Source organism: Phasianus colchicus, chromosome 1 (genome assembly GCF_987193195.1).
Source record: "Phasianus colchicus chromosome 1, bPhaCol1.hap1.1, whole genome shotgun sequence".
In the NCBI taxonomy this organism is placed as follows: domain Eukaryota; kingdom Metazoa; phylum Chordata; class Aves; order Galliformes; family Phasianidae; genus Phasianus; species Phasianus colchicus.
This window is the reverse complement of record NC_143436.1, coordinates 61,647,032-61,672,569: the sequence shown is the minus strand read 5'-3', so window position 1 is coordinate 61,672,569 and position 25,538 is coordinate 61,647,032. Positions and strand designations below refer to the sequence as shown.

General features: G+C 48.3%; 1 protein-coding gene across 1 annotated transcript in view; it reads right to left on the bottom strand.

The window, feature by feature from the left end:
- Positions 1-3,740: 3,740 nt before the first annotated feature.
- Positions 3,741-25,538, bottom strand: part of WNT5B (Wnt family member 5B) — a 65,849-nt gene continuing 44,051 nt past the window's right edge. Inside the window, exons 2-5 of the mRNA XM_031589878.2 lie at positions 20,156-20,301; positions 19,398-19,645; positions 12,696-12,988; positions 3,741-4,974 (exon numbers count right to left, since the gene is read on the bottom strand). Of these exons, the coding sequence (XP_031445738.2) occupies positions 4,516-4,974; positions 12,696-12,988; positions 19,398-19,645; positions 20,156-20,301 (1,146 nt within the window). The 3' untranslated portion in view covers positions 3,741-4,515. The remainder of the gene's footprint in view (positions 4,975-12,695; positions 12,989-19,397; positions 19,646-20,155; positions 20,302-25,538) is intronic.

Genomic DNA, 25,538 nt, shown 5'->3' with positions numbered 1-25,538 from the left:
GGGTAATTTGACAGGAAGGCATGAGCATGCTGTGATCATTGCATTATACAGTGGGTTTTTATCACTGTTATTCTGGGACTTATAACGGCTGATCATGATTCTTTTTGTCCCTTCTGGTATGTATCCTGTTGGCTACAGAAATCTGTTTTGCTTATCTTTGAGGCTGGTTATATTTAGACTTCAGAGCTGGCATGCTTATGGCCTAGTCCCAAAGCCACCAGCTATCTGCACTGGAACTGGGGCTGGGACAGACTGCATGCTTGATGGTCTGTGCATCCATCAGTCCTTTTGTGTGGGGTATAAGTGCCTACACCACCCTGGCAGGGCATGGCCAGGATGCATTTGTGAACCAAAGTTCATACACATCTTGGACCTATAGTTTAGATGGAGCCAAAGTCTAACTTTGAGGAGAGGGGTTCCCTTTGATGGAAGCAATATTTTAGTAACACCTGCCCACTGTCTGCTGCACAAGAGGTCTTTCAGAGCATGCCATCCAGTGAACTTTATTTCATAGAGTTTCTTCTAGAAACTACTTCATCTGACTGTGGTTAATGTAGTTAAACAAAAGCTAAATGAAAATGAATGCCATATAAGCAGCTGGTTCTGTACAACTTGTGACAGATACTTGAGAAATGCCCTTTAGTTGCTGGAAGGTATTTCTCCTTGAGATGTTTTGCATATGTGTCAGCTGATGAAAATCCTGCCTGTATTTCTGTAGCCACAGGTGATTAGGAATTTCTCCCCTGGTGTAATTCAAACCTACCAGGCTTCTCCCAGGACAGGTCAAGTGAACAGAGAGAGACCTTTGCATGTTTGATTGTATATGACTGAACAAGATCTGCTTCATTTGTGCTTTATCGGGGCTATAAAACTTGGGTCTGTGTAGACAGCATAAGGTAAACTTAAACTACAAGTCAGGTTCCACGTTGCTGTTTCCTGAACTGCAAAAGGCAGCAGTCTCTCAGTTCACTGAGCTCTGGGTAGGCACGGACCTCTTGGAGACAAAGAATAGGAACCTCCAAACAATGCAAGTGGCTGAGACTCCAGTGGTGTCAACATTTTCCCACAACACTGCCATTACCTTTTTTATTGTAATTACTATCAAATTAAAATATCAGTTTGTTCTGGTGTCAGCTGTTGCTTAGCTTACTTTGCAGCAGAGTGTACTAAGGCCTCATTCATTCACTTTATAACTTATATATTACCAACCAGTTGGAAAATGATGACAGATTAGCATCCTGTTCTGCTCCGTTTAGGAGCTGATGCTCACTGACTTGCAATAACTGCATGTTTGCATAGTGCCTTTAACTCCAAAATATTTTAGTTTTACATGGCTTACGGGTGGTCATTTCTATCAGCCTTGAAGTACAGCGACTTCAGGGTTGGAATGTGGCAGTTACCAGCACATGCTATAAAATAGCACATTGTGTGAATATCTTATCCATATGAAACTGCAAACAGAATTTAAGCAGGCAGGTATTTGATTCAGAAACCAGGCTACTACCCCTAAGCCTTATTCGTACTACAAGATATTCAATGGCCACAAAAACAAGTTCTGTGTTTCACCTCTGTTTTGTAGAACAGCATTTCCTCTTCAAGGCTTCTGCTGTGACCCCAAACCACCACTATGCATCAGAAAAAAGAGGTATTCTGTTCTTTGTTTTATATAGGAGACTGGAGATTACAATGCAAAGAAATGAAGTAATTTGAAGACTACAGAATGGGTCATTGGCAAAGCTCAGATTGAAGCTTAGCTCCCCTTCCCCACACGCCTCTACAACTTTGTGTACCTAACAAGACACAGCTTCAAACACATCATTTTTGAACTTTCACAGTAAAGAAGCAGTTCTGCTAGTTTATTGTTTTTCTTTGGCTTTGCATCAAACTGAACATGCCGTGCTCTGATTTATTTTATACTTACTGCCACCCTGAGGGGGTTGGTTATCCAATGTGTGGGCGCCATAGAAATTAAGTTTTAAGCTAGCGTGCACATTTTTGGATACAAAACTATCAGAAAGATGAGAAGACTGAAACCTAGGTCTTGTTAAAAAAAAAAAGGGGGGGGAAGGGGTGAGGGGAAGGGAACAGTCACTTCTCTCCTATCTCTCTGTGGTCCCAGTCCAGTCCAGTAGGAACTACTGGCTCCAAGCAGGCTGTCCAGAGTTCTGGGACAAACAGCCAAAATCACTGTTTCTCCATCCAGACAAAATTTGGGGTGGAAAAAGGACATACCCAGGGACACCCAGATGAATAGCAGTCCCTAACAATGCCAACTTTTTCACTCCCCAAGTTGTTTACACCCACAAAATTAATTGTGGTGCCAAGTGGCAAGGAGAGTTGGGACTCCCTTAAATGTGTGGTCTTTATTGGGAAGGCCAAGTGAAATCATTTGGAATTATTAGACACATTAACAATGCCTGGGGGTGCCGTATACAAATAGCTGACACCTTCAAGGACTGATGCAACGAGGATGGACAAGAACGTGAAGCAAGGATGGTGGGAGGAAAGGTCTTTTTAGATGTATCCAAGATAGAATAAGTTTTATTACTGGGCTAGAAACGTATAGTATCCCAGGAGTGAATAGCTCACACATTTGATCTGATCTTGGGCTCAGTCCAGCTCCCACTGAAGTTTAATGGGAGTTGGATCAGGCCATTGCACTCACATTTTTTCCATGCATGGAAAACTATTTCCGTTACTTTGAATTACAATACCACTGGCTTTGGATTTTATATAATAAAATAAATCTAGGCCACTGTTTATATTCCAAGAAACTGCATTCTGGGATGCCAGCAAATATATTGCCTGTTGGAGTTAAAAAAATAAAATTAAAAACTGGACACATTGGTTTAAAAAAACAACGGCTCCTAATTATTAAACATAATTTTTCTTCCTTCTGCTTTTCTGGAGTCCTCAAATATTTGAAGTATGAAAGGTATATATAAATTCTTCTCTGGTGGTTGAAATGGTGGAATCTGTAATAGTGCAGTATTTTATAAGAAACAGAGGTATAATAAAAAAAAAAAATCTTCACAACTGCCTCTTTGCTTATTGGCATATTTTGTGCATTTTTAAAATTTACAGTTAGAAACCCCCTTGGATTGCCAGTAAGAAAGAGGATGTATGTTAGCAAAGCCTTGTATTTTTGGGACTGGCCTTTCCTAATTGTTCTCTGACTGCAGATGCCAGGAGGCACAGGAAACGTCTTGTGCTAGAAGGAGCATTTGTCCCCTGGAATTGGACTCCAAAGCGTTAAGACTGTGTAGTAGGTATCGGTGATGGCTTCTGTCCTGGTACAATTTTATTAATACTCTTATATACCAACAAAAAGTGCACAAATGCACTGGAGTGGAGAACTTATGCCCACGTTCTGGGAGCAAACTTACCTGTAGTTTATGCTGGGGAAGAGCAAGGCCCCTGGACTCTGAAATATAAAGCAGCAAAATAAAGAGCCCCAAAAAAGAATAAAACAAAACCACACATATACAAAAGCAACAGAGGGATAGAGATTTCATTGAGGGGTGTTTAATATTAAAGAGAAACTATACATCTGGGACGGTGGTGAGGAGGATTCAACAGAGCCAAACGAGGTGACCAGCTGCACCCACTCCAAAGAGGGAAGATGGCAGCAACATCAGGAGTGCTTATGCAGTTGTGTGCACAAAACTTCTTGTCAGAATATGAAGTATATTTCCTTTGCAAATGTCTCTGGCATTGGCAACTTCTCTTCTACAATGACAAGTTTCAGCATGGGATTAAAAGGAGTTCTCTCTCTTGTATGCTGCCATGTAGACTGAGCTGGACACCTTTCCCCTGTGTCCTAGCAGCGTGGAGGAGCAAAGTGCTGGCTTCACTTGGACTCCCAGCCACAGGTCTCACTTTCCCTCCTCACAGCAGCATGCAGACCTTCCACTGCCATGCTGTGGGCTTTGCAGCATCCAGGAATGCTTTACACGACTGTGGAGTTTAAGCTGTGTTCTTGTGCATGAGCCTTGGACAACTTTCCCTTTCACATGACAAAACCCTTTAGAGGGATCAAGAATTGGTTCCAAAATCCCCATTGGGGTTTAGTGGCAGGGCTTGACACTTGAACAACCAGGACTCTGCCACACCTGGCTGTAATTTCAGATGTCCAGAAACAATGCAAAATGCAGAGATGCAATGCTGAGATAGCAGGGAGCACCCACCCTTCTCCTTGCTGCCAGTTTGGTTTCTGTTGTGAAATGGTGTGTGTGTGTGTGTGTGTGTGCGTGTGCGTGCAGGGGGTTCACTCTGTCAGCACCTCTGTGGCCTCTTCGCCCTGCCTGGATCCTCCGAGGGGAGATGCACACACATAAACTCCCCGGCAGAAGGGGTGGGATGGCAAAGCAGCCGGCTTGACGGGGGAAATCTCAAAACCAAAATGTCTCTTAAATAAGCTTCTTTAATTATTATCATCATCTGTTTATTTATACAAATATAAAATATATTTATATAGATTTATATAATATAGATTTGTTGCTTTGGCGGCTCTTTTCATTTACAGACGTACTGGTCAACGATCTCTGTGCACTTTTTACACTTGACGTAACAGCACCAATGGAACTTGCAGTGGCAACGCTCCACCTGAACGCTCTTGAATTGGTCGTAGCCCCGTCCGCAGCACATCAGCTCACACCCATCCATGCCCTCTGAGGTCTTGTTGCACAGGCGGCCCTGCGTGCCCAGCGAGCCGGTGGTCTCATTACGCAGGCAATAGTCCGGGCTGGGGTCGACGTAGACCAGGTCCTCCTGCGTGGGCATGTTGAAGCGGTTGTTCACAAGCTCCAGCTTGCCCTTGCGACTGATCCGCATGGCGGCCGCGCTGTCGTACTTCTCCTTCAGCAGGTCGCCCACCTTGCGGAAGTCTGCCAGCTGCAGCCAGCACGTCTTGAGGCTGCAGGAGCCCGACACGCCGTGGCACTTGCAGGCCACATCCGCCAGCTTGTACACGGCCTGTGGGAAAAGGAGCACGGTCAGCAACAAAGCATTCTCACTAATCCAGCAGCTGGCATTTGGTACAATGAATCCACAGTCACATTTTCATAACAGCTTCGATTATACCCCTCTTTTCTGCTGTTTCATCCTTCAGAAGAGATAAAAATCTCTTCTTCCAGCTGCAATCTAGTTCCCTAAATATTTCTGGTCACACTGCTAACCATGGCTTCCCTCACCCCATCTTTTCCTCCGGCAGACTGCTGACTTGATGGCATGGTCAGGAACGAGAAAGACCATAGGGAAGAGACCTATCCTTGTGCTTCTGGAAATTCCCCATGCCCCATGGACCACCTTACTGCATATTTTTCCCTTCACAGTTGATACAAGGGAACACCTGGAAACCTGTTCATTTCCTGCCAACTAAAACAGGAACTGATGCTATCGCTCTAGGAATAGATCTGCGTCTTTTTGGAATAAATCTATGAACCTATGCCTTTCCTTCTTTCTCTGCTGAGGATCTCATTCCCTGTGGTCTCCAGAGGGATCCTTGTTTTTCAGAGAACAAGGAGCAGAGATGGTAGCCACGGTGTGGAACTGACAGAGCCGTCCACATCTCTTCGATGCGTTACCAGTCTCCCAGAACAGCAGATACGCAAGCCCGAGCTGCAAATTTGCGCCATCTCGTGTCCATACACTGCACTGCACTAAAATCACTGGTGCAAAGCAGGACATACGCTTCAAAAAGCAAACATAAAAAGCTTTTTGGTATTGTCTTCTCTGAGATACCTTAAGTTCCGTTTTAAAAAGTCTAAGAGAGGCTTAAAATGCATCACCTCCCTGAAAAAATGCAGCACCCTGTACTGCAAGGAAGGACACCAGAATTAACAAATGGTCTTGAGAATTTATGCCAGTGAGTGTAAAACCCTCAGCAGAGCAAGTATGTGATGTAAAGGAAAACAGCCCTCGCTCTCCTTCTTCCTGCACTAGCTGGGAGGAGAGAGAGAAATTTAAAAACATTTTAGAATAACACAGCTCAAAACCAATGAAAAAAAAAAAAAACCAACCCTCAAGTGCAGGTCAGGTTTGTTCTTTCCATTAATTTCAGATGCAGGTACCAAACTGCTGGCTATTTGAGACCCTGTCAGCGCTAACAGGAACTCGGAGTTTACAAAGTGAAGAGCTGGCATCCGCGTTCAGTCAGAGCTACCAAGTGTTCAGCATTTGACTTCCAGAGCTCTTTACGCTTTACATATGAGGCTGACATCTGCTCTCTCATGGCCAACTTGCCTCTTGCACATTTGCAGGGCACTGCCTCTGCCAAATCCCACATGCCAACTATTTGGCATTGGCTGCAGAATTACCACCAGCTGCAACTGGGGTGGGGAGATCAAGGAACGTGAGAAAAAATAGGATGTTTTGAAGAAGTTGGCGATACGTCTTCTAGCCAGGCTTCTTGCTGAAAAAAAGCAGCCAAAGTCTGAGGTTCCTTTCCTGCCTCACTCACGGACAAAGAAGAAAGTTTCTCAGCTCTCCACATTCGCTTGCCAAGAAACAAGCGATTAAGGCGATCCTGCAAACAAAGCCTTCTGCGTATGACTACACTGCGGACTAGCAGGGAGAGGTCAGAGTTCTCCTAAAGCAACTGGCGGCTCCTGCTCTAACAAACACCTAGTGCTTCTCACAGCTAGCGAAGATGCAATTGGGCTTAATGGCTAAATCACACGGAGGCCGACCCAGCTCCCAAGAAAGTCAATGGGCTGAGTCCTGAAAACAGAGGAGCTTTAGTTCTGCTCCTTGGAGCTCAATTTGTGGAGGCGATCACTTGCAGTGCAGACTAACAGCTACAGGCCGGGAGTTAAGTGGTCGTCTTAGATTGAAGGGTAAGTGTGGAGGACCAACCACACCGCTACTTAAGGACTCCTGCTGCACTACAAGCAGACAGAGCTACAGCTGAATTTCCCGAGCCCCAGACACTTACTATATCCTCACTACATTGCCAGTCTGCTCGTTATGAGCTTTAGTTAGCACTTTTTGGTTATGGTTCCGTCAAATCCCAGGCCACTCATGCCTCCTTTGCCCTTGCATATGTTTTTATAAAGTATTATGATTCTTCCTAATCCTAGGCTTTGTTCCTTTAGAAAAACACTGCAACCCGATCTCTCTCAGCTAATGTCATGGGGCTGAGTTCACTCCGACTTGGCTATAAGCAACTGATGCTCAAAACATCTGGCCCGTGTGGGTGACGGCCATGCGGGGGAACGCGAGCGCTACCAGCTAGCACAGGTAAGCATGGCGCCACTCAGCCCCCGCCATCAACATCCCTCTGAGTTAACCCCAGCTTCAGCCTCCAAATGGCTCTCCCCTTGGCTGCATGGATGGGGAGAACACAGAGGAAATTGGCGGGCTCCTCTCTGACTGGGCGAGGGTCAAGGTAAAGAATAACAGACCCCACGTGTACTTCTGAAAGCAGGGTCTGATTGATGGCCGCACCACTTAAGCAGGTTGAGAATGTGTCTAATGGAAAGGCTTAATGCCCCTTCCCATAAGCCCAAGTTCTCTTCCAATTCTTTTCTTGCAAGAATGGGAACAGGAAGAGAATTAATGGGGAATTCCTATGTGGTCAATTAGCCAGACCCCCTTCCAGGCTCTCCTGGCACTGGCTTGAGTGACTGATGACTGAGGCCTGCCATATGCTGACTGGGTAAATAGTACGGAAGGACTGACCGCCACAGCCTGCCAGACAAGGGTGACAGATAAGGAATGGGAGAAAGAAGAGAGGCTAATGGAGACCAACTGGAAAAAAGAGACAGATGGAAGGAAAGAGCATATTGAGATAACAGCCAAAGACAAACAAACAAGAGCAATAAAGCCAGGAGCACTGCCACACGGACTGCGACGTGGAGTGAAGGGGTGATGGGGTCAGAAGTGCCTGAAAGATAAAAGGACTCAGCTTCCTTCCCAGCCCTCTCAGCTCCTCATGAGAAGTGCTGAGAGCAGGGATGATCCTCTCTCCTGCCCTCAGAGCTTCACGGGGCTCAAGAGAACTGTCTCACCTAGAGGAAACTGAGCAGGAACACCTGCCAAAAACCTGCCTAGAGATCAGAAACATCATCCACTCAAACACAGGCTGGGAAGTGGAAGCAAGGCTGCACAAGGGATGGCAGCTGGTGGTCACTTAGCAGTGCTCACCGCCACATCCCCTTCCAGTGCTCCTTTCCTGCAGCAGCAATTTCAGGAATATGGACTTACATATACACCTTCTTCTTTGCAAAACCAGAATCTCAGAAGTGAAAACATTCAGGAATGTAGGACTAGCTGGGACCTCCTCGGTTATTAAGTACAATCTCTTGCTATTGTAGGCACTACTTCAAGTAATGCTTTTCTTAAATGTATTGAGTGCCCTTTTTAAAGCAATTAGGTTTTCAGGCACCATTATTCTGATCACTATTCCAATGATAAAGTATCTTTTTCTAATTTCCAATCTAAGCATATTCACTTTATGCCCATTTGCTCTTGTGCCAAATTGGCCTTTTGCTTAAAAAGTACTTTTCCTTAGCTATTATTTCTCCCACTAACATAGACATCAGTCATATCCTCTCTCAGCTTTCACTTTGCTAGGCTAAACATGGCAAGCTGTTCTAGCCTGCTTTCTTAAGAAAAGATTCTTATCCCATGGGTCAAGCACAACAACCCTTCTCTAGTCTGGGGTCATTTTACTCGGGAATATGAGAGCATACAATATTTTGGGGCCTTACAAGAGCTTAATACAATAGCATTACTATTCCCCCATGTTTTACAGAAAGACTTTCCTTCTTATGTTGCAGGGTACTTGCCACCTTAGGAGACACGCTGCATCTGCTGTCACCTACAGCTGACAGCTGCACACAACTCCTTTCTAGTTTTCTAATGAGAAAAAATGCTTTTCATACAGGACCCTGAAATGATTGTTTTAATGTAGTTTTGTTCAATGTGAAATTAGTTTCTTCTCTGCATTCATAATATCTGCCACCTCTGCATAATCAGCAAATTTCATCATCCCACTCCTAAACTCTTGTGCCAAGGCTAAGAAGAAAAAATATTAAGCGTAGAGGCAAGTCCTTGAAGAACTCTGCTAATTAAACTTTGCTGAGATCAATATGCATCTTTTCACACAACTTACTGACATCTTGCCTTGAACCAGTTTCTTATGCATCTCACAGTCACTGTATCCCTTATCTTTTCCAATCTAACCAAGTGTTTTCATGTGGGAAATATATGAATTATCTCACAGAAGTTCAGCTAAGTCATTTAGCTGTCATTTATCTATTAAATTTATTTTGTCTTCCAGTAAATCAATGATGTTCTAAATGACTGCATGATCAATCTTTGAGAAATCTGAGATGTCCTCCTGTAAACACAACCAAGGTCACTCTGCCCGTGCTACCAGGTGCCAGCTCTTTCAGAATGCCAGGGCATTAAAAGGACTCTCCCTGTGTCTTGAGGGCTTTAAGCTTCTCCATTTTTGCTTCCACTTTGGTGGTGATCATTTCCAGTTCCCTTTGCTGCCATGTCAACATGTTAACATTTCCAAGGAAATGCAAGGAAAGGCTGCCTTTCCTCAGAATTCCTAGCAAATTCACTTCAGATTTGTCTCAGGCTAGATCAATTCATATTCATCTCCTTTCCTCACCCCAGCATCTCCATTCCTCACTACCCTCAAACCTTCATCTATCTAATCCAGCCCAACACCCCTGTGCCATTTACTCTAAAGCCCTCCATTCTCCCAGCCCTTTGCTGCCACTGCTTCAATCCCATCTGAATCACAGAATCGTAGGGGTTTCATAGATTTCAGAGAATTGTCTGATTGGAAGGGACCTTTAAAGGTCATCTGGTCCAATCCCCCTGCAGTGAACAGGGACACCCACAGGTAGATCAGGTTGCTTAGAGCCCTGTCCAGCCTGACCTTGGGTGTCTCCAAAGATGGGGCATCCACCACCTCTCTGGGCAACCCATTCCAGAGCCTCACTGCCATGATGTTGGATGTGACCTCTGGAGATCATCCATTCCATTCAACCCAATCCCAAAAGCCTCTCTGTCAGCAGCCCTCTGCACGATCCCAGGTCTGCTGGTACCAAACATCAGTACTTGCTGTTCAGCTCCTCTTCCCCTACCTATCTGAGAAGAAGAGCTGCCTTTCTCACTTCCACATGGTGCCAGCAGCATCACCACTGCCTGTCCCCGGGGCACTCTGCCTGGCTGTCCCCAGAAAGCACAGTCTCAGGAGGATTTACATTTCTACATTGCTAGCACTGACTCCTCCAGGCAGAAGTGCTGAGGACAGAAAAAGACCTCTCTGTTGAACAGCAGACATATGATAGCCCTTCCCACAAGCAATGCCTCGTTCTGACTTAAAACTCCAGGTAAAGCATACACCTACTTTGGGGAACAAAACTACTCTATCTTTAAACTCAGCCTCATCCTCACTGAACAGCAGCTCCTTTCTTCCAATCCCTTTCAGTTTACTAAGTTAAAAAAAAAACAAAAAAAACTTTTTCTTTTTCTTTTACTACCCTTTGTAAGGTCTGACTCAGCTTGATTTTTCACTATTCTCACTTCATCTTTACACTTCTTGACCTCTAAAACAGAGTTTTTTGTTATTTATTTGCTATCAGTTCTTTTTTTCCATTCTTCGTAGGCTCTCGGTCTACTCCTAACAGCTTCTTTCTGGTAGTTATTCATTCAGTGAGGTCTGGATATTCTTCCTACAAGCTTTTTCCTCTTGCTTGGCATGCAGAACTGTAATGGCTTTAGCATCTTTGACTTGAAAAAGTTCCAGACCTCCTCCACATCGAGTTCCTCGGCTGAGTTTACTAACTGGCTCCCTTACTTTATCAGTTTGTTCTTTGAAATCCACAAGCTTAATTACACACCGGTTTATACTTCCATTCAATTTAATCTAAACGACTTGTGTTCACCTAATCTAAGGTTATTTTCTGTGGCCATCTGTTCTACAGAGTCTACCAGAAACAACCTTGAAATAACATTGTCTTTTGCTGGGCCCTCAGGAAAGCTTTTGTCCAAGTCCTGAGCTAACTGGAGACAAAGAAATTGTCTCGAGGGTCTTGTCTGCAGAAGCACAAGCACTGCAGCACTCCAAGCACAGTTCTAACAACTTACTGCACTTGTAGTAAAGGAAGCACAGCACTGGTTTTAGCTGTATTTCTGGGGAAGACATAGCTTTCCTCCATCAAAAACCATGCCATTATTTGAAATCACAACTCAGCTTCTACCACATACAACAGCAATAGTAAGTCGCAGTTGTTTTCACCACGCTGCAAAGCATCTTCTAACTTGATCTCCCAATTCAGATGTTACTGAAGTTCAGCCATCTCTCAAACTGTTGACCATTTTCTATCCCTGGTTCTCTCAAGGCAACGGGACAAGCTGTTAAAAAGGCTGGTAACATCCACTTCCTGTTATACAAATGACATTTATTTGTAGTAATCCAAATTCGTGACTCCAGACATACAAGATGTTCGAAGTATGTTATGCAGTGAAGAAGTCCATTTTACATTACTACTCCACAAGAGATGACTGTCCTTTCGAAGTAAATGCAGATTCTCTGCCCTCCCAAGCAAAAGGAACAGAAAATTTAAAGCAAAACAACTCAAATAAAAACCCACTGAGTTCCAGAGCTCTCAAGTCCCCCCTTTTCTGCCTTCTGCAAATTAAGCAAATGCACATACACTGGAAGCATTAAAAAGGGACAACTTCACCTATATTTACGGCATCAGTCAGAACAACACCAGAACTTAGCACATAATTTTAGTATTTGAGTTTTAAAGCATACGGGACAACTGGAAAGGATACACTAAAGTGATGTGGAAGCAATTTGACGACTGATGAAAACATCTGCAAGTGAGACAGATACAAGTTCTCAACCAAGTTGGTCAAAAAAATAAAGAGAGTGGTGAATAAACTGCAGCAGATAAATACTGCTAGGGAGAGGAAATTCTGATTGGTAAAGAGTTTTTCAGTCTAGCTGTGAAAGTCAGAGGAAGAACTGATTGGAAGCTCACAGCAGATAAATTCAAATGATAATGAAGCGCAGTGTCAAAGGAGTGAGGATGATTAATGACAGCAGCATACTACGAAGAAGGTGATGGATTCTCCATCTCTAGAGGTCTGCAGAGCAAACGCATCCATCTTCTCAGAAAACGCTTGCTGCCTTGGTGCAAGTTATTTATTTTGCCCAATGCTGAGGTAACTGAGCAAGGTGTAAGTTTCAGAGACAGCCAGGCAGCCTGATTCTACGTCTGCTTCTGGCCTTACATTCCCAAAAATCTGAATGATGGCAGCAGATTTCTCCACATATCAGCAGGCCATTCTCTTCACCATCACCCTGCCCTTTTGGCAGCTCTGGGAAGCACATTTCTGAGATGTAAACCTGAAAAGTGAGAGTATCTAGTTTGTTTGGCAAGGGCTTACATGCTTGCACATACGTGCCGCCTAGCATCTCAGCAGGCCCCAAAACTCAGCCTTTAGAGACAGTGGAAGTCAGCCACTAAAACTGGAATATCGTATTGTCAATATTGTTTGTGCTATACATAAAAATGCAGAAAATGGGATCACACACCATTTTAGAGGAGTTATAGGGGCATCACGGGACCACCTCTCACCAAACTTCCAAATAATGTGGTACTCTGCTATCTCACAACCTCTGTATCTCACCAGCTGAGAAAGGTCGGTGTTCATCTTACCCTGCGCCCAGCCTCGTTGTTCTGCAGGTTCATCAGCATGCGAGCCTGCTCCTCGGAGCCTCTCACGTAGTTCTTCTCCCTCTCCTTGGCATCCACAAACTCCTTGGCAAAACGGTACCCGTACTCCACGTTATCCCCGCAGCCGCCCCACAGCCAGTCTCGGGGCAAGTCCTTGGGCCGGGCCGTGCGGCTGCAGCCACAGCTGGACAGCTCTCCTTCGCGGCAGGCACGGCTGATGGCGTTCACCACCCCGGCAGCGCTGACGGCATAGGTGAAAGCGGTCTCTCGGCTACCTGCAAGGGAATGCGAGAAGCAAATTAATGACAGACGAAGCTCTTTTAGCAAACAGTGTACAAAATTAACTGTTTGACCTTCACCAACCTGCTCTGGTTGAAGAGAACTACCCTAACATAGGCTGGCATCTCTTTTGTGTTTTCCTTCCGTAATAACAGCCCCAGGCAATTGCCTGCCCAGTGCTGGCAGTTTCTGTGTGACCAGGAGCAAAACCAAACCTGATTCTGACATGCACCAAGAAAGGAGCTGAGATTGCTGATACAGCCTGGAAGAATGTGTCTGTCATGACTTTGTAGTCCTGTTCCACAGGGACTATTATTTTTATTACTCTTATGTTTGCCCAGTTAAGAGCTCTGGAAATGCTAAGTCTTGCCCAAAAGAAACAGTAACGCCGTAGGCAGGGGCTGCTCAGCCTTCTTTCCCTCTCTACTTCAAGTCAACCCTTAGAATCACAGAATCATTCTGAGTTAGAAGGGACCCTTAAAGGGCATCTGGTCCAACCCCCCTGCAGTGAACAGGGACACCCACTTGCAGATCAGGTTGCTCAGAGCCCCGTCCAGCCTGACCTTGGGTGTCTCCAGGGATGGGGCATCCACCACCTCTCTGGGCAACCTGCTCCAATGCCTCACCACCCTTATTTTAAAATACTTCTTCCTTATATCCAATCTAAATCTTCCCTCTTTCAGTTTGAAACCATTTCCCCTCGTCCTGTCAGAACAGACTCTTTAGCAGTCTGTCCTTTTTTCTTATAGACCCCTTTGGATATGGAAAGGCCACTCTCAGGTCACCTCGCTGCCTTCTGTTCTCCATGCTGAACAGCCCCAGCTCTCTCAGCCTGTCCTTGGAAGGGATGTGTTCCATCCCTGGGATCATTTCTATGGCCCTTGTCTGGATGCTCTGATTTTAACCAGGAGGAACCAGGTTATTTATCTGCTGAAAGTACAGCTGCTGCCACCAAATCTGCGAAAAGCCATTGAGAACAACCAGTGAGGCTGAGGCTGTGCAAGGAAAGCACTTCATATCTCCAGATACCAGTCGAGGAGTGCTTCACTTCAACTGGGTCAAGCATATTTAAGGGGCACATCTAATTTCATTTTGGCTAAATACGGTCGGCCGAGACTTGATTCAAAATAAACTGTAGGAAACCATTTTTCCACTCAAAGGCAGAAGCTCTCCCAACACCTACAGAACCGCAGTGCTGGAAGAAGTCAGACTTTCCCGTGCAGACAATAAATGCAAAGACTTAGTGAAGCCCAGAGAGGTGGTGGATGCCCCATCCCTGGAGACATACAAGGTCAGGCTGAACAGGGCTCTGAGCAACCTGATCTAGCTGTAGATGTCCCTGTTCACTGCAGGGGAGTTGGAACAGATAGCCTTTAAAGGTCCCTTTCAACAGTGATTCTACGATTATATGACTTTCTGCTTGCACACACATGAGACAGCCCTGTTCAGGATGCATCCCAGCAGCTGCTGCAGATCTCCTGCTCTCTGCTACTGGTACAGGTTCACTGCAGCCAGAGTCGGGCACCAGCACAGCCACAACACTGCAGCATGGGCCAAATGCTGTGAATTGCCATGGCTCTGCAAGGGGGGGGCAATCCACAACTGCACTATCACCATACACTGTAATAAATACCTAAATCAACACCTCCAGAGTTACTATATGCGTCACCACACTCTCAGGTGATAAAGAGTACAACTGCCAAAGCTTTGTAGAATAAGCAATCTGATGCTGGTGGGCCACAAACAGCGAACCCCAGCAAGAGCTGACCTGCAGATGCTCCCCAATAAATCAGGATGCTCCCACAGGGCAGGTGCCCCAGGAGCACTTTGTCACCACGCTCAGTGCCAGCTCCCCCAGCAGGACCCAGCCCGATGCCTTTGGTATGCTCTTGTTCCAATTTGCATGTGCCAACACTCTGCAATTAATAGCGGCTTATCACCAGCTTAGTGGTAATGATCCAAGACAAAGGCGAGGCTGTGAATGGCACCCACCTTGCAGAGCAACTTGGGATTCTTTCTTTTTTTTTTTTTTCCCTAACTGAGGACTGTACACTAAGGGCTTCTGCCATGTGCTTTACAAAGAATGATAAAATGCTGAAGGACACAGCATGCAAGGGAGTCATAAGGAAGAAGATTATGCCCCAAGAACCTTCCCAGACCGAGAGGCAAAGAGGAGAGTCAAGATAATTCAGCTGACACCAGCCCATAGGGCAGTTCTGGTCCTTTTGCAGTGACTAGTCCAGCTTTTTAAATGGCATGGCTAGTTTTAAGGTAATGGTCCACTGTGCAGCTTTACCACTGTGCCCACGTTGTGGGAGCCCAGCAGACAGAGCAGCCTTCCTGTTCAGTGCCCTGTGGGAGCCGCACTCCTGGTACCTGGAGAGATGGAAATACGCACAGGCACAGGACCTCCTGGGGCTGCAGCTTGCTCAGCAGTGGCTGCATGACTTCAGGTGCTTAGGATCCCTAACGCCGGCTGTGATTCCTGTGCTGTGACAGGCTGGCTTTGCACTTTCACTGTCCCTGTTTAAGCACCCACATGTTTCAGATGGAGCGGCACTCAACTCGTGTGCAGTCCCCGCATAAGGAGCTCAGGATGGTGCAGTTCCCAGATCTGCACAAGTTTGGGATGGTGATGGGAGAGTCTGCAACAAGCAGAGTAGTTTTTCTTCCTGACTGTACGTGACGCAGAACAAACCATGGTGCTCAGCTGACGCAGCTTTAGTTTGGGAGGCAGAATCTGACGTGTGCATGAAACCCTTTGCTAACAGAAAGCAAATTGGTAGCCAGTAGCTGTGGGCTTTCACATCCTTTGGTTGGTCTCTTATTTCTGCTCCTCTAACATGCTTCCAGCCTTGAAAAAGCATTAGGATGTCACCCTATCTTCTCAGAACCTATCTTAGTCCACACTACTACAGCATCACCTCAGTGCTGAGTTCTTCCCTAAACCTGTGTCCTGCAGGTGGGTGCCTGCCACTCTGCTGCTGACAGTCAGGGGCTGTGTGGGCTCTGCCACCCCCCTCTGCCTGCTGGGCATCAGGCCTCCCGGATCTGAAAGAGGGAAACAGGAGAACTGACCCCAGCCAGGAGAATGAAGCGAAAGAGAAGGAAGTCTGTTGCTCTAGCTTTTTCTAATGGAAAAGCTGTAGCTTCAAAAGACTAAAGGGAAAAAAAAGCATTTCCCTGAAGTGTTCCTGTCTCCGGGAAAAGTATTTCTCTTTGTTCTTGTCTTTTTATGACTCCTTTTCTCTATTTTGCATTTGAAAAGGCAGAAGAGATAAGATCTATGGCTCCAAAGAGGACGGACCATCCTGGAAGCCCCCCTCACCCTCTGCAGATTGCTCTGCAGGAGATGACAGGCTGTGTATTCCCTCCTCCTGCAGGGACATGCCAACACGGACTTCTTGGGTGCTCTGCCCTCTTCTACATAAACATAGAAATAAGAGTGTATTTGCGTATAATGTATGAATACACACAAATGCCATCTAAAATCTGTCTTGACAGGACAAGAAGCATCTTCAGAAGGATGAATTTTGTACGCCAGCAGTTACTGTTGTTGAATAAGCAAGGAATTACATTCGAAAGCTAAGGGTGATTCTCACGATAACACAAACACTAGGAAGAATCAACATTTAAAATGCTGCTGACTTCAGTGCTACAGATTTCTCTGCAAATCCCTGTCTTGACAGGCTGCACTGTCTTGCTAGCATACACAGAATGAAGGCATAGTGACTGAACACAGACCAGGCGGCTCTCCCATTCCTGTGCTGAGCCAAGCGCTGTGAGGTGGGAAGGAAACCAACCTTCCAGGTTATTGAGTGAACGCTCTCCTGAATTTCTCCCAGGCTTTGGACTTGGCCAGGGTAGGTTCTCCTCCCCTCAATAATCTAAGGCAGCTCAGGAAGTCACGTAGCATATGCCATGCCTGCAGCGGTGGGTGGGCAGCCGCGGGTTGCTGGCACACCGCATACCTTCTGGGCCCTCCTTATCTCCTTCCCCCTCTCCACATCTCCCTGGCATGCCTCTGCAGATATTCCAGTCTCCAGTCCCTTCTCATTCCATTGGCACCACGTGCAGGGATAGGGCTGTGGTCCAGGATTGGGTTTAGGGGCTGAGAACAGGAGACAGGCACACAGCATGAACGCGGGGAAGAATGGCTTTATAGCTGACGTGACCTGTGAGATTAAGGGGTTTGTTTTCTTATCCTAGCATCTCACTGTGAAGTCAGCAGAAGTAAAACCAGAAGGTAGAGCCAAGAGGGAGGAGGAGAGGCAGCATCCCCCTCCACAGCAACTATCGCACACTTGGACATCAGCAGTGAGTCTTCAGAAACCCTCTAGGCTGCCTCTGCTGTCCATCTCCTTGTTTTGGAGAACTAACACCCCTGCCTGAAAGCACTCTCTCAGAGCAGGGATCTAAAGGATCTAAGAGCTCTCTGCTGGGACAGGCTCTTAAATGGTGGGCAGCCACAGGTCATTGCCCCATAGACACCAGCAGGTCCCTCCCAGAGATTCTGCAGCACAAACCAAACAGCAGTGGGACCACTGGAAACAACCAGCACATATACACACCACCTCTGTCCTGTCAAACCCCGAAACTACTCCCACTTTAAGCTAAAAGCGTCAAATTCATTTTGAAAAGGACGTCATAGAATCACAGAATCATTAAGGTTGGAAAAGACTTCTAAGATCATACAGGTCAGCCATCAGCCCATCCCTACCATGCCTACTAATCACATCCTCACTGCCACCTCTACAACAGATCTTGAACACCTCCAGGGGCAGTGACTCCATCACCTCCCTGATCAGCTGTGCCAATGCCTCACCACTCTTTCTGAGAAGTTTTTCTTAATATCCAGTCTGAACCTCCCCTGATGCAACTTGAGGTCATTACCTCTCAATCTACTGCTGTTATTACCTGGAGAGAGGCCAACCCCCACCCTCACTAAAACCTTTCAGAGGTATCACTCATCTCCCAACACCTATCTCTTCCCCTCCTCCCATGTGCCCACTGATCTTTCCTGACTGTTTTCCATCCTTCACCTCCCATCCCCTTCAGTTCACGCTATTTTTCTTCTAGGTTTGGAACATCCCTGGATCAGCCTGGGGCTGCAGGAAAGTGCTGGAGAAGAGGGCTCTTTCCATACACCCTTGTGGGGTCACTAGGATCTCTCTAGGAATCTGCATGTTTCCTCATTCTTTGGGACATTAAATTACACAGGAGGGAGGGACACCAGACGGGTATTTGCTGTCCATTCCCTCTGGCTGGGTTGCAGTTTTCATACCCCGAAGCACAAGCCCTACTGACAACCTGGGATTGCGCACTGCCTCATCTGGCCACCACCCTTGCTATCAAACAGTGAGAGATCAAGGATGCACAGATGCTTTGGATGTGTGTCAGCAGCTGAAAGTATGTGTCAGGAAATGGCGTTTCCCAAGGGCGCATCCCAGGGAAGAGGGGATTTGTTGGGGTGTGAGCGGGACAGATGGGCAGAAAGGCTGGGCTCGGAATGGCTCTGATGGGCTGGGCTAGGGACTGACATGCAGGAAAATCCCTGAAATTCTCCAGAGAGACATGTAAGAATTTCAGGATTGAATGGAAGCGATCACCCCAGCGCCCAATTGCCTTGACATTAAAGCTCTCAAGCTTTCTGAGTGAGCCTAAAAGTCATTAAGAGATGCTGGGGGCAGCCGAGGCTGCAGGAAACGGTTCTCCATCCCTTATTAAGTGCTCTCCCTGACCCTAGAGCTGAGAAGTAGCGCTGGCCCTGGATTCTTCAGCGTCAGCTGCGCGGGTGGGACACAGAATCCCTCCTCACAGGGGCTTGAGTATGTGCATGTGTGTGTGTGAGTGTGTGAGCGGCTGTTTTAACACCTTTTCTTTATTGTCCTGGCTGTCGGACACATCAAACCCAGCCCGGATTTCTCAGTTTCTTGCCATCAAATGATTGCATTTCAAAAGAAGCCGGGACAATGCAGGCAGGTCACACCTCAATTCAAGTGCAGCGATGGCCTGCCAATGTGCCTCGCACAGCCAGCAGGGGCAGGAATTATAAAAATCCCTTCGGTTTACACAGAAAACAGCGAAGAAGGGAGGAGGGAGCCGATCCCAAGGGGGGAGCCCATATTTCCCGCATCTCAGGGCCACACTCCCTGTCCAAGGGCACTCCAGATGCTGCGAATGATAATGTAGGTCCACTGTCCCCAGCTCCAGCTCCTTTTCCCACCTCCAAACCAGCACACAAACACAAGCAGCCCATGTCCCACCTCCCTGACTCCAGCGGTGGCTCACTGAGGGCAGCACCTGCGCACCAGTGAATGGACAAGCTAAGGGCAGCGTTAGGAGAGGTGCTAACGGGGCGCATCGCTTCCACGCGTGTATTTAAAGGGAGAACGTTGCTCCTACCTATTTTCATGACTCGGCCGAAGACGGAGGTGTTGTCCACCGTGCTGCAGTTCCACCTGCGCTGCCGGAACTGGTATTGGCACTCCTTGATGGCACTGCGGGCCCCCTCGCCGATGAACACCATGTGCTCCTGGTAGAGCTGGCACAGCTTGCGCTGCCCCGGGGACAGCCCCGGCAGCTGGCTGCACACGGGCTGCGCGCCGATGATGTACATCTCCGGCCTCTGGATGGGGTTCATGGCCAACGACCTGCACGGAGAAACGTCCCACGGAGGTTGCGGTCCCACAAGAGGTGCCAGTCCCAAGGGCTGAATGCACTTTTCGCATTCCCCTCCCCGCGCTGCCAGATGTGAGCCTTTCCTAGGGCTCGAGCGGGAGGAAGCCGGCATGGAGAGGGGTACAGAGCTCGGCACTTTCTCTGCGGGAGCGGAGCGGGAGCCGCTTCGCACAGAGCGCCGGCAGCGGTGCCCTCGGGCCGCGCTGCGCCCGCTGCTCCGGTAAAGGGGCTCTTTTGGCAGCGGACAGGAGACCTCACCAACCCTCTTCCCCATCACTCCCTCACGCAAAGCCCGACCCCGCACCGAAGCCCCCCGGGACGCCGGCATCCCACCTCCCCAAAACCTTTGCGGGACCTTTGCGGGCAGACAGCGAGAGCACCCCTTCGCCGCCGCTGCGCTCCGCCAGCCCCGGGACGCCCCCAGCCCCGGACAAAGGCTCCGCTCGCAGCCCCGCGCCCCGCTCGCTCGCTCGCTCACTCACCACCAGGAGTTGGCGTCGGCCACCGGCGAGGTGCAGCTGCAGAGAAGAGCGGCGGCGAGCGCCAGCCTCGGCCCCGTCATGGTGGGCTGCGGGCGGCGGCGGCGCTGGGGCAGCCCCCGCGGAGGCGGCCGCCGGCACGGGGCGCCCTGCGGAGGAGGAGGAGGAGAAGAAGAAGAAGCGCTGAGCCCAACGGCGGGGTCTGCGTGCGGCGGGGCGCGGCCAGCGCGGCCCCCGGCCCCCGCCCATCCCACGGACCCTCCCCCGGCCGCGCCCCCCCCGCCCCCGACGGCAGCGGGGAGTCCCCTCCACCCCCGCCCCCGTCCTCCCCGCCGTTCTTCCCCCGCAGCCTCGGAGCCGGCTTTGAAGCGTCCCCCCCCCGCCCCAGCGCCGGTGGTCCGCCGGTGCCCCTCGGACGGGCCGGTGCCCTCAGCCCCGCGGCGGCAGGTGTGCGGGAGCCGTCGGAGCGCTTCAAAGCGCCGCGCGCTCGCCCCGCCGCCTTTGTAATGCGGGGGCCGGCTCGGAAATGCTCCCCTCCTCTCCGCCTCCCCGAAACCGCCTTCAAACGCAGCCCCGGGCAGGGGGAGGCTCCGCGGCGCTGCGGGTCGGGCCGGCACCGGCGCCGGGCGGCTTTATGGGCAGGAGGAGGGGAGGCGGGTCGGGAGGTGGTGAGAGGTGAGAGAGCTCCAAAGGCCCTCCGGTCCCAACAGCCCGACTTGGGCAACCCGGCAGCCCCTCGGTGTACCGCCCTCAACCCCCGACCCACGCGGTACCACCAACTAAATAACGCTCCTTACGCCGCACGGAAACCCACATCACGGCTCATTCCATCCTCACCGTCCTGCCTGACCCCACGCCACACACCACAGACGGACGTCCCCATGGCCACCCTGGGGCCCGGGCATCCCTGGCCGTCCCTTCTGCTGTCCCCAGCCAGGCCCAAGCTGTGCCACAAGCATCCAGCCTTTTGTTCTGCCTCACGCAAGCGTGGCCCAAGCCATGAAATCACCAGACCCAGCAGCTCAGCCCCACTTTAGTATATTTTTTATCAAATTCCTCACGGTGCAATTGCTGCGTTTGTTTGCTGCACGCTCCGCTTTCTGCCCTGTCCAGATGTGCTCTACCTGCAGTTGGTGGCCCGCCTCACCTGGCAGACAGATGTGTGGCCGCCAGCGCTGGAATCAGCTTTGGGACAGAAAAGCCTTGTGTGACCCACAGCTTGTGCTCTGCCTGCCCGAGCACAGTGGGATCCACAGAGCAACTGTATTCACACCTTCATACCCTGCCTCTCCGTGCTCCCACGGCCCCAGGCAAGACGGAGGGATGGCAAAGGCTGTGTGCAGAGCCATGGCTGGATGCTGCTTCTATAGGGAACAGACAGAATGGAAAGTTTATCTCTGGGAGTCTGGGGAGGAAGGAAGTTGTGTATGGATGAATGGCTTTTCCATGACAAACAATGAGGCTGCACAGACACGGTGTGATGTCACCCCAAGAATTTCCAAGCCGGCTTCAGATATAGAAAATCCTTTTGCTGAAGAAGACCGCGTGTCACCTTTCCATTTCTACACAGCCAGTGAAAAGAATTATGGCAAAAAAAAAAAAAAAAGAAGAAGAAAATAAAAAAAGTCCCAGCTGTTTCATACACACACGCACAGCATGCACCATGCAAATAAATGATGCAGAGGGAGAGGTGCATCTCTGTGATTTGCCCTCACCACGTCTCCTTGTTGCTGCTGAGGAAGGAGATGCTGAACTGCAGCTCAAGTCTGCCGCTGACACAAGTGGCTGTGGATGGTGGAGATGCCTGTAGCTTTCAAATCAAAAGCTGCAGAGTGTTTGGCCGGTCGTGTGAAGAACACCACGGATCCCCCTTCCTTGCTGCTATCTGTTGCTACTTCCCCTACGGGTCTTTAAAAGGAGCTTTGGTTCGGTAAATGAAAAGCTTGGGTTAACACTCTCAAGCCTCTGCTGCCCTAGGCAACTGCCTACTGTGCTGCCTAAAATTAGTACCTCTGTTTGCCTTTATTCAGTGTTCAGAGGTGACAACTGTGCCTGAAGCACAAGTTTATACACCAAGTGTTGGAAGTCACGCTGCAGAACCCTTTCCTGATGCTGTTCTTGCCACGTGCACTGCAGCGAAGATGCGAAGCTCCAAGAAAGAAGGGGAGGTGGTGTCCATGAGATCATTCCCAAAGATTTGGCAGGAGGCAAAAAAGTTGAGCCCTGGCTGGAAGACAGCCCTGATAAGTTGGAAAAGGAGAGCTACTCAAGCAAACTCCTTGTCTGATATTGACTGCTTTCCAAAAATTTAGGATGTCCTCAAGCGTGACACAGATCTTTACTGAGTGCTATAAGCAGAGTTGAAAGAAAGCGATTCTTTAATGGTCACCGTTCCTGCATCTGCTCCAGTTTGTCCCAGACTGGGGAGAACTGGACGTGCATTCTTCCTGCCACGATCACGAGCCTCTTTCAAGTTCCTGTTTATTTCTGCAACTTGACTGTGGTTCAATGCCTGTTTCTCATGCCTCGCAACATCCAGCACGTCCAGAAACATTTTCCCCCTCTGGACTGACATGAGACACTTAGTTGAGATGGGAAAAATATTCACTTAAGTAGAATCTTCTCTATTCAAGGAGCCAGCAGAGAGACACAGGGCTCCACTCTTGGGAAAGAGGGTTAACGTGTAAATCCGTGCTGTGGGCAGCACCATGAGATGGACCGTGCCATACCACATTACTCTACCTTCACTTCCAGCAGCCAGGCTTGTTTTTAACCACAGCTCTTACAAAGGCTTCAGAAATCTCATCAAAGTTGCATATCTGCCCATTCCACTCAATCGGTTTTATATGGAATATAGCTTGGTCCCTTGCAGCTTTCACCCAGAAACCACATCATCTGTTCTCCTCACAACCCATACCCATTTGTGATTCTGCTGCTCCTTGCTGATAACCAGTCCCTCCCTCAGCACTGTGCCACTGTGGTGCCACACTGGTGCCCACACTGCCCAACCTAAATGTGCTATTTTATATGTATTGTGATTATTACTTCACCTGCAGCAGTCAATCCACAGGTCCAGCTTACAATAGGTGAAGCACCCCAGTGCCCAACTCTCTCCCTGTGCCGTTGCCCTGCTGACTTGGTGCACATTGTCTTTCTCTGCTGGAAGGGCAGATTATTTCTGTTTATGTTCTGCTCATTTCTTTGGTACTTCTGTGCTCGGTTTGATCTCCTGATATGCTCATGCACTACCTTTTTCTGCATCTCATCACCTGCCACCCTGCTGACAGATCCAGATTTCCTTTCACCGCTACCTTGCTCTTTCATTTTTCCACGGCTGCCCTGGCCAAGGGCACTTGGTCTCATTGTCACCAGGCCATGTCATGCACAAATGCCAAGACATAGCTGCCAGCCTCGGCAGCCCAGTGACAGCTGTCCCTGGAGTGCCTAGGCATAGAGAGCAACAATGGTTCAAGCATAGAATCATGAAGGTTGGAAATGACCATTAAGGTCATCAAATTCAACCACAGACTCACCCCCACCCTGCCCACTGACCCTCTGTGCCACATCCACACGGTTCTTGAACACCTCCAGGGATGGTGACTCCCCCACCTCCCTGGGCAGCAGTATTAAAACAGCAACAACAAAGCACAGAAAAAGCTGAAGCTATATATAAAGTCCTGTTGACATCAGATTACACTAATTTAACCAATTCCAGAACTTATTTATCTTCTGTACTACCACATTTATATTCAGTGTAAGAATATCCTATTAATGCTACATGCAACAGATTTAAGCTAAACCTGTTCAGACTGTTTTGGAAATAGACTGCATATACATTTGTACCAAAAGAAGATCATTTTATATCTCACCTCTATTTTAGTACCAATCACACGTACAATTCTAACTCCAGGAAAAAAAAGTGTTGTGCTTAATATCACCAATTTGTAAAACCAAATTGTAAAATGCTATTTTAACATTATTATGCTCTTAAATAAAGTTTGCAATACAAATTTTCAGCAGAATGCGCATGAATGTGCATTCATGCAAACTTAATCTGTATCAGTATATCAGTGTTGTGCAGGTTAGTCATCCTCTAAACCAAAAGTAAAGCCTTGAAAGTTAAGATCACTTAAGAACAGTGCAGCTCAATCATTCATTTACTTTTTCTTTTAATTAGGTAATAGCAAAAAGGAGATGTGCGACATTTCAGGAACAAACCATACAATCTTATGAATAAAATTTCCAAGCAGCCTGAAAGCTGTTTGCTTTATTTGGGTCCCTACACTGCCTGCAAACTCACCAGGCAAAAAGCTGTGACTCTTTCTCTAATTTCCAGTCTAAAAGTGTTTGTGGTCAGCTCACACCCATTTGTTTGTGTTGCCAGCTCATCCCTTAAAGCTCTGCACGCCGAGCCTGAGGCTGTAGCCAGCAATAGGGTCCCATAGGCAGAAGTACTGAGACCATGCATACCTCTGCCTCCCCCCATGGGAGCTCATAGCAGCCCTATGCTGCAGGACACTGCCCTTCCAAGGTGATGATGTAAGCAGAAGTCAGCATATCGACACTGATACACACAGATCCAGTCCCACGCTCCTGCCTCCCCAGTTCTGCAAGCCTGCCCTGTCTCTCAGCAGAAATAAAACAGAACTGGAAAGATCCCCAAGTCACTGGTGCGATCCAAAAACGATTCCAAGAAAAGCTCCTTTTTTTCTGCCTCTCTCCTCACCACAAGTTGCAATGTGGCTGCTTGCTGGTGGTGCAGGCACTACTAGAGCGGAGCCCCATCTCTCCTCCCACAGCTCTGCCAGCCCAGCAGGGCTAACAAAAGCAAAAACCTGCTTTGCATCTGGAGAGGCAGTGCAAAGTGCCACAGTCTGCTCTCCACCTGCCCCCAGGGCTGCAGAGCACACTCTGCCCCTTGCACATCCTGCATTGCACTGGGGGAGCTCTATCCTGCCAGGAGCTCAGCTTCAAAAGGAGGAATCTGATTTCAGAAGCACCCCTGGAAAGCCAAGCTTCCACTTTCCTGTTTTTGACACAAAAAAAATGTCGTAACCACCGGAATCAAAACTCCAAGGATTCAATTATCTGGAAAATGCAGGTGCTTATCTAACACCTCATCTGCTCTGAAAGTGCTGCTCAAGCCCAATGTACGCAGCGTGCACTGGGGAATCTGGCCTTAAGCCAGAGATGAAGGAGGGCAGGACCACTTCTTTCGACACAATGTGGGCTGATGTCACCCGTGAATGATGACACAACTGCAGTGTCAGATGGTGTGTTACTGTCACCAGCTCTCAGGATCATATTGGTAGAAAGAGACAAACAACTACAAACAAGTTCTCATTCATGGTCAAAATTCACATGTGTACATGACTATGCATCAATC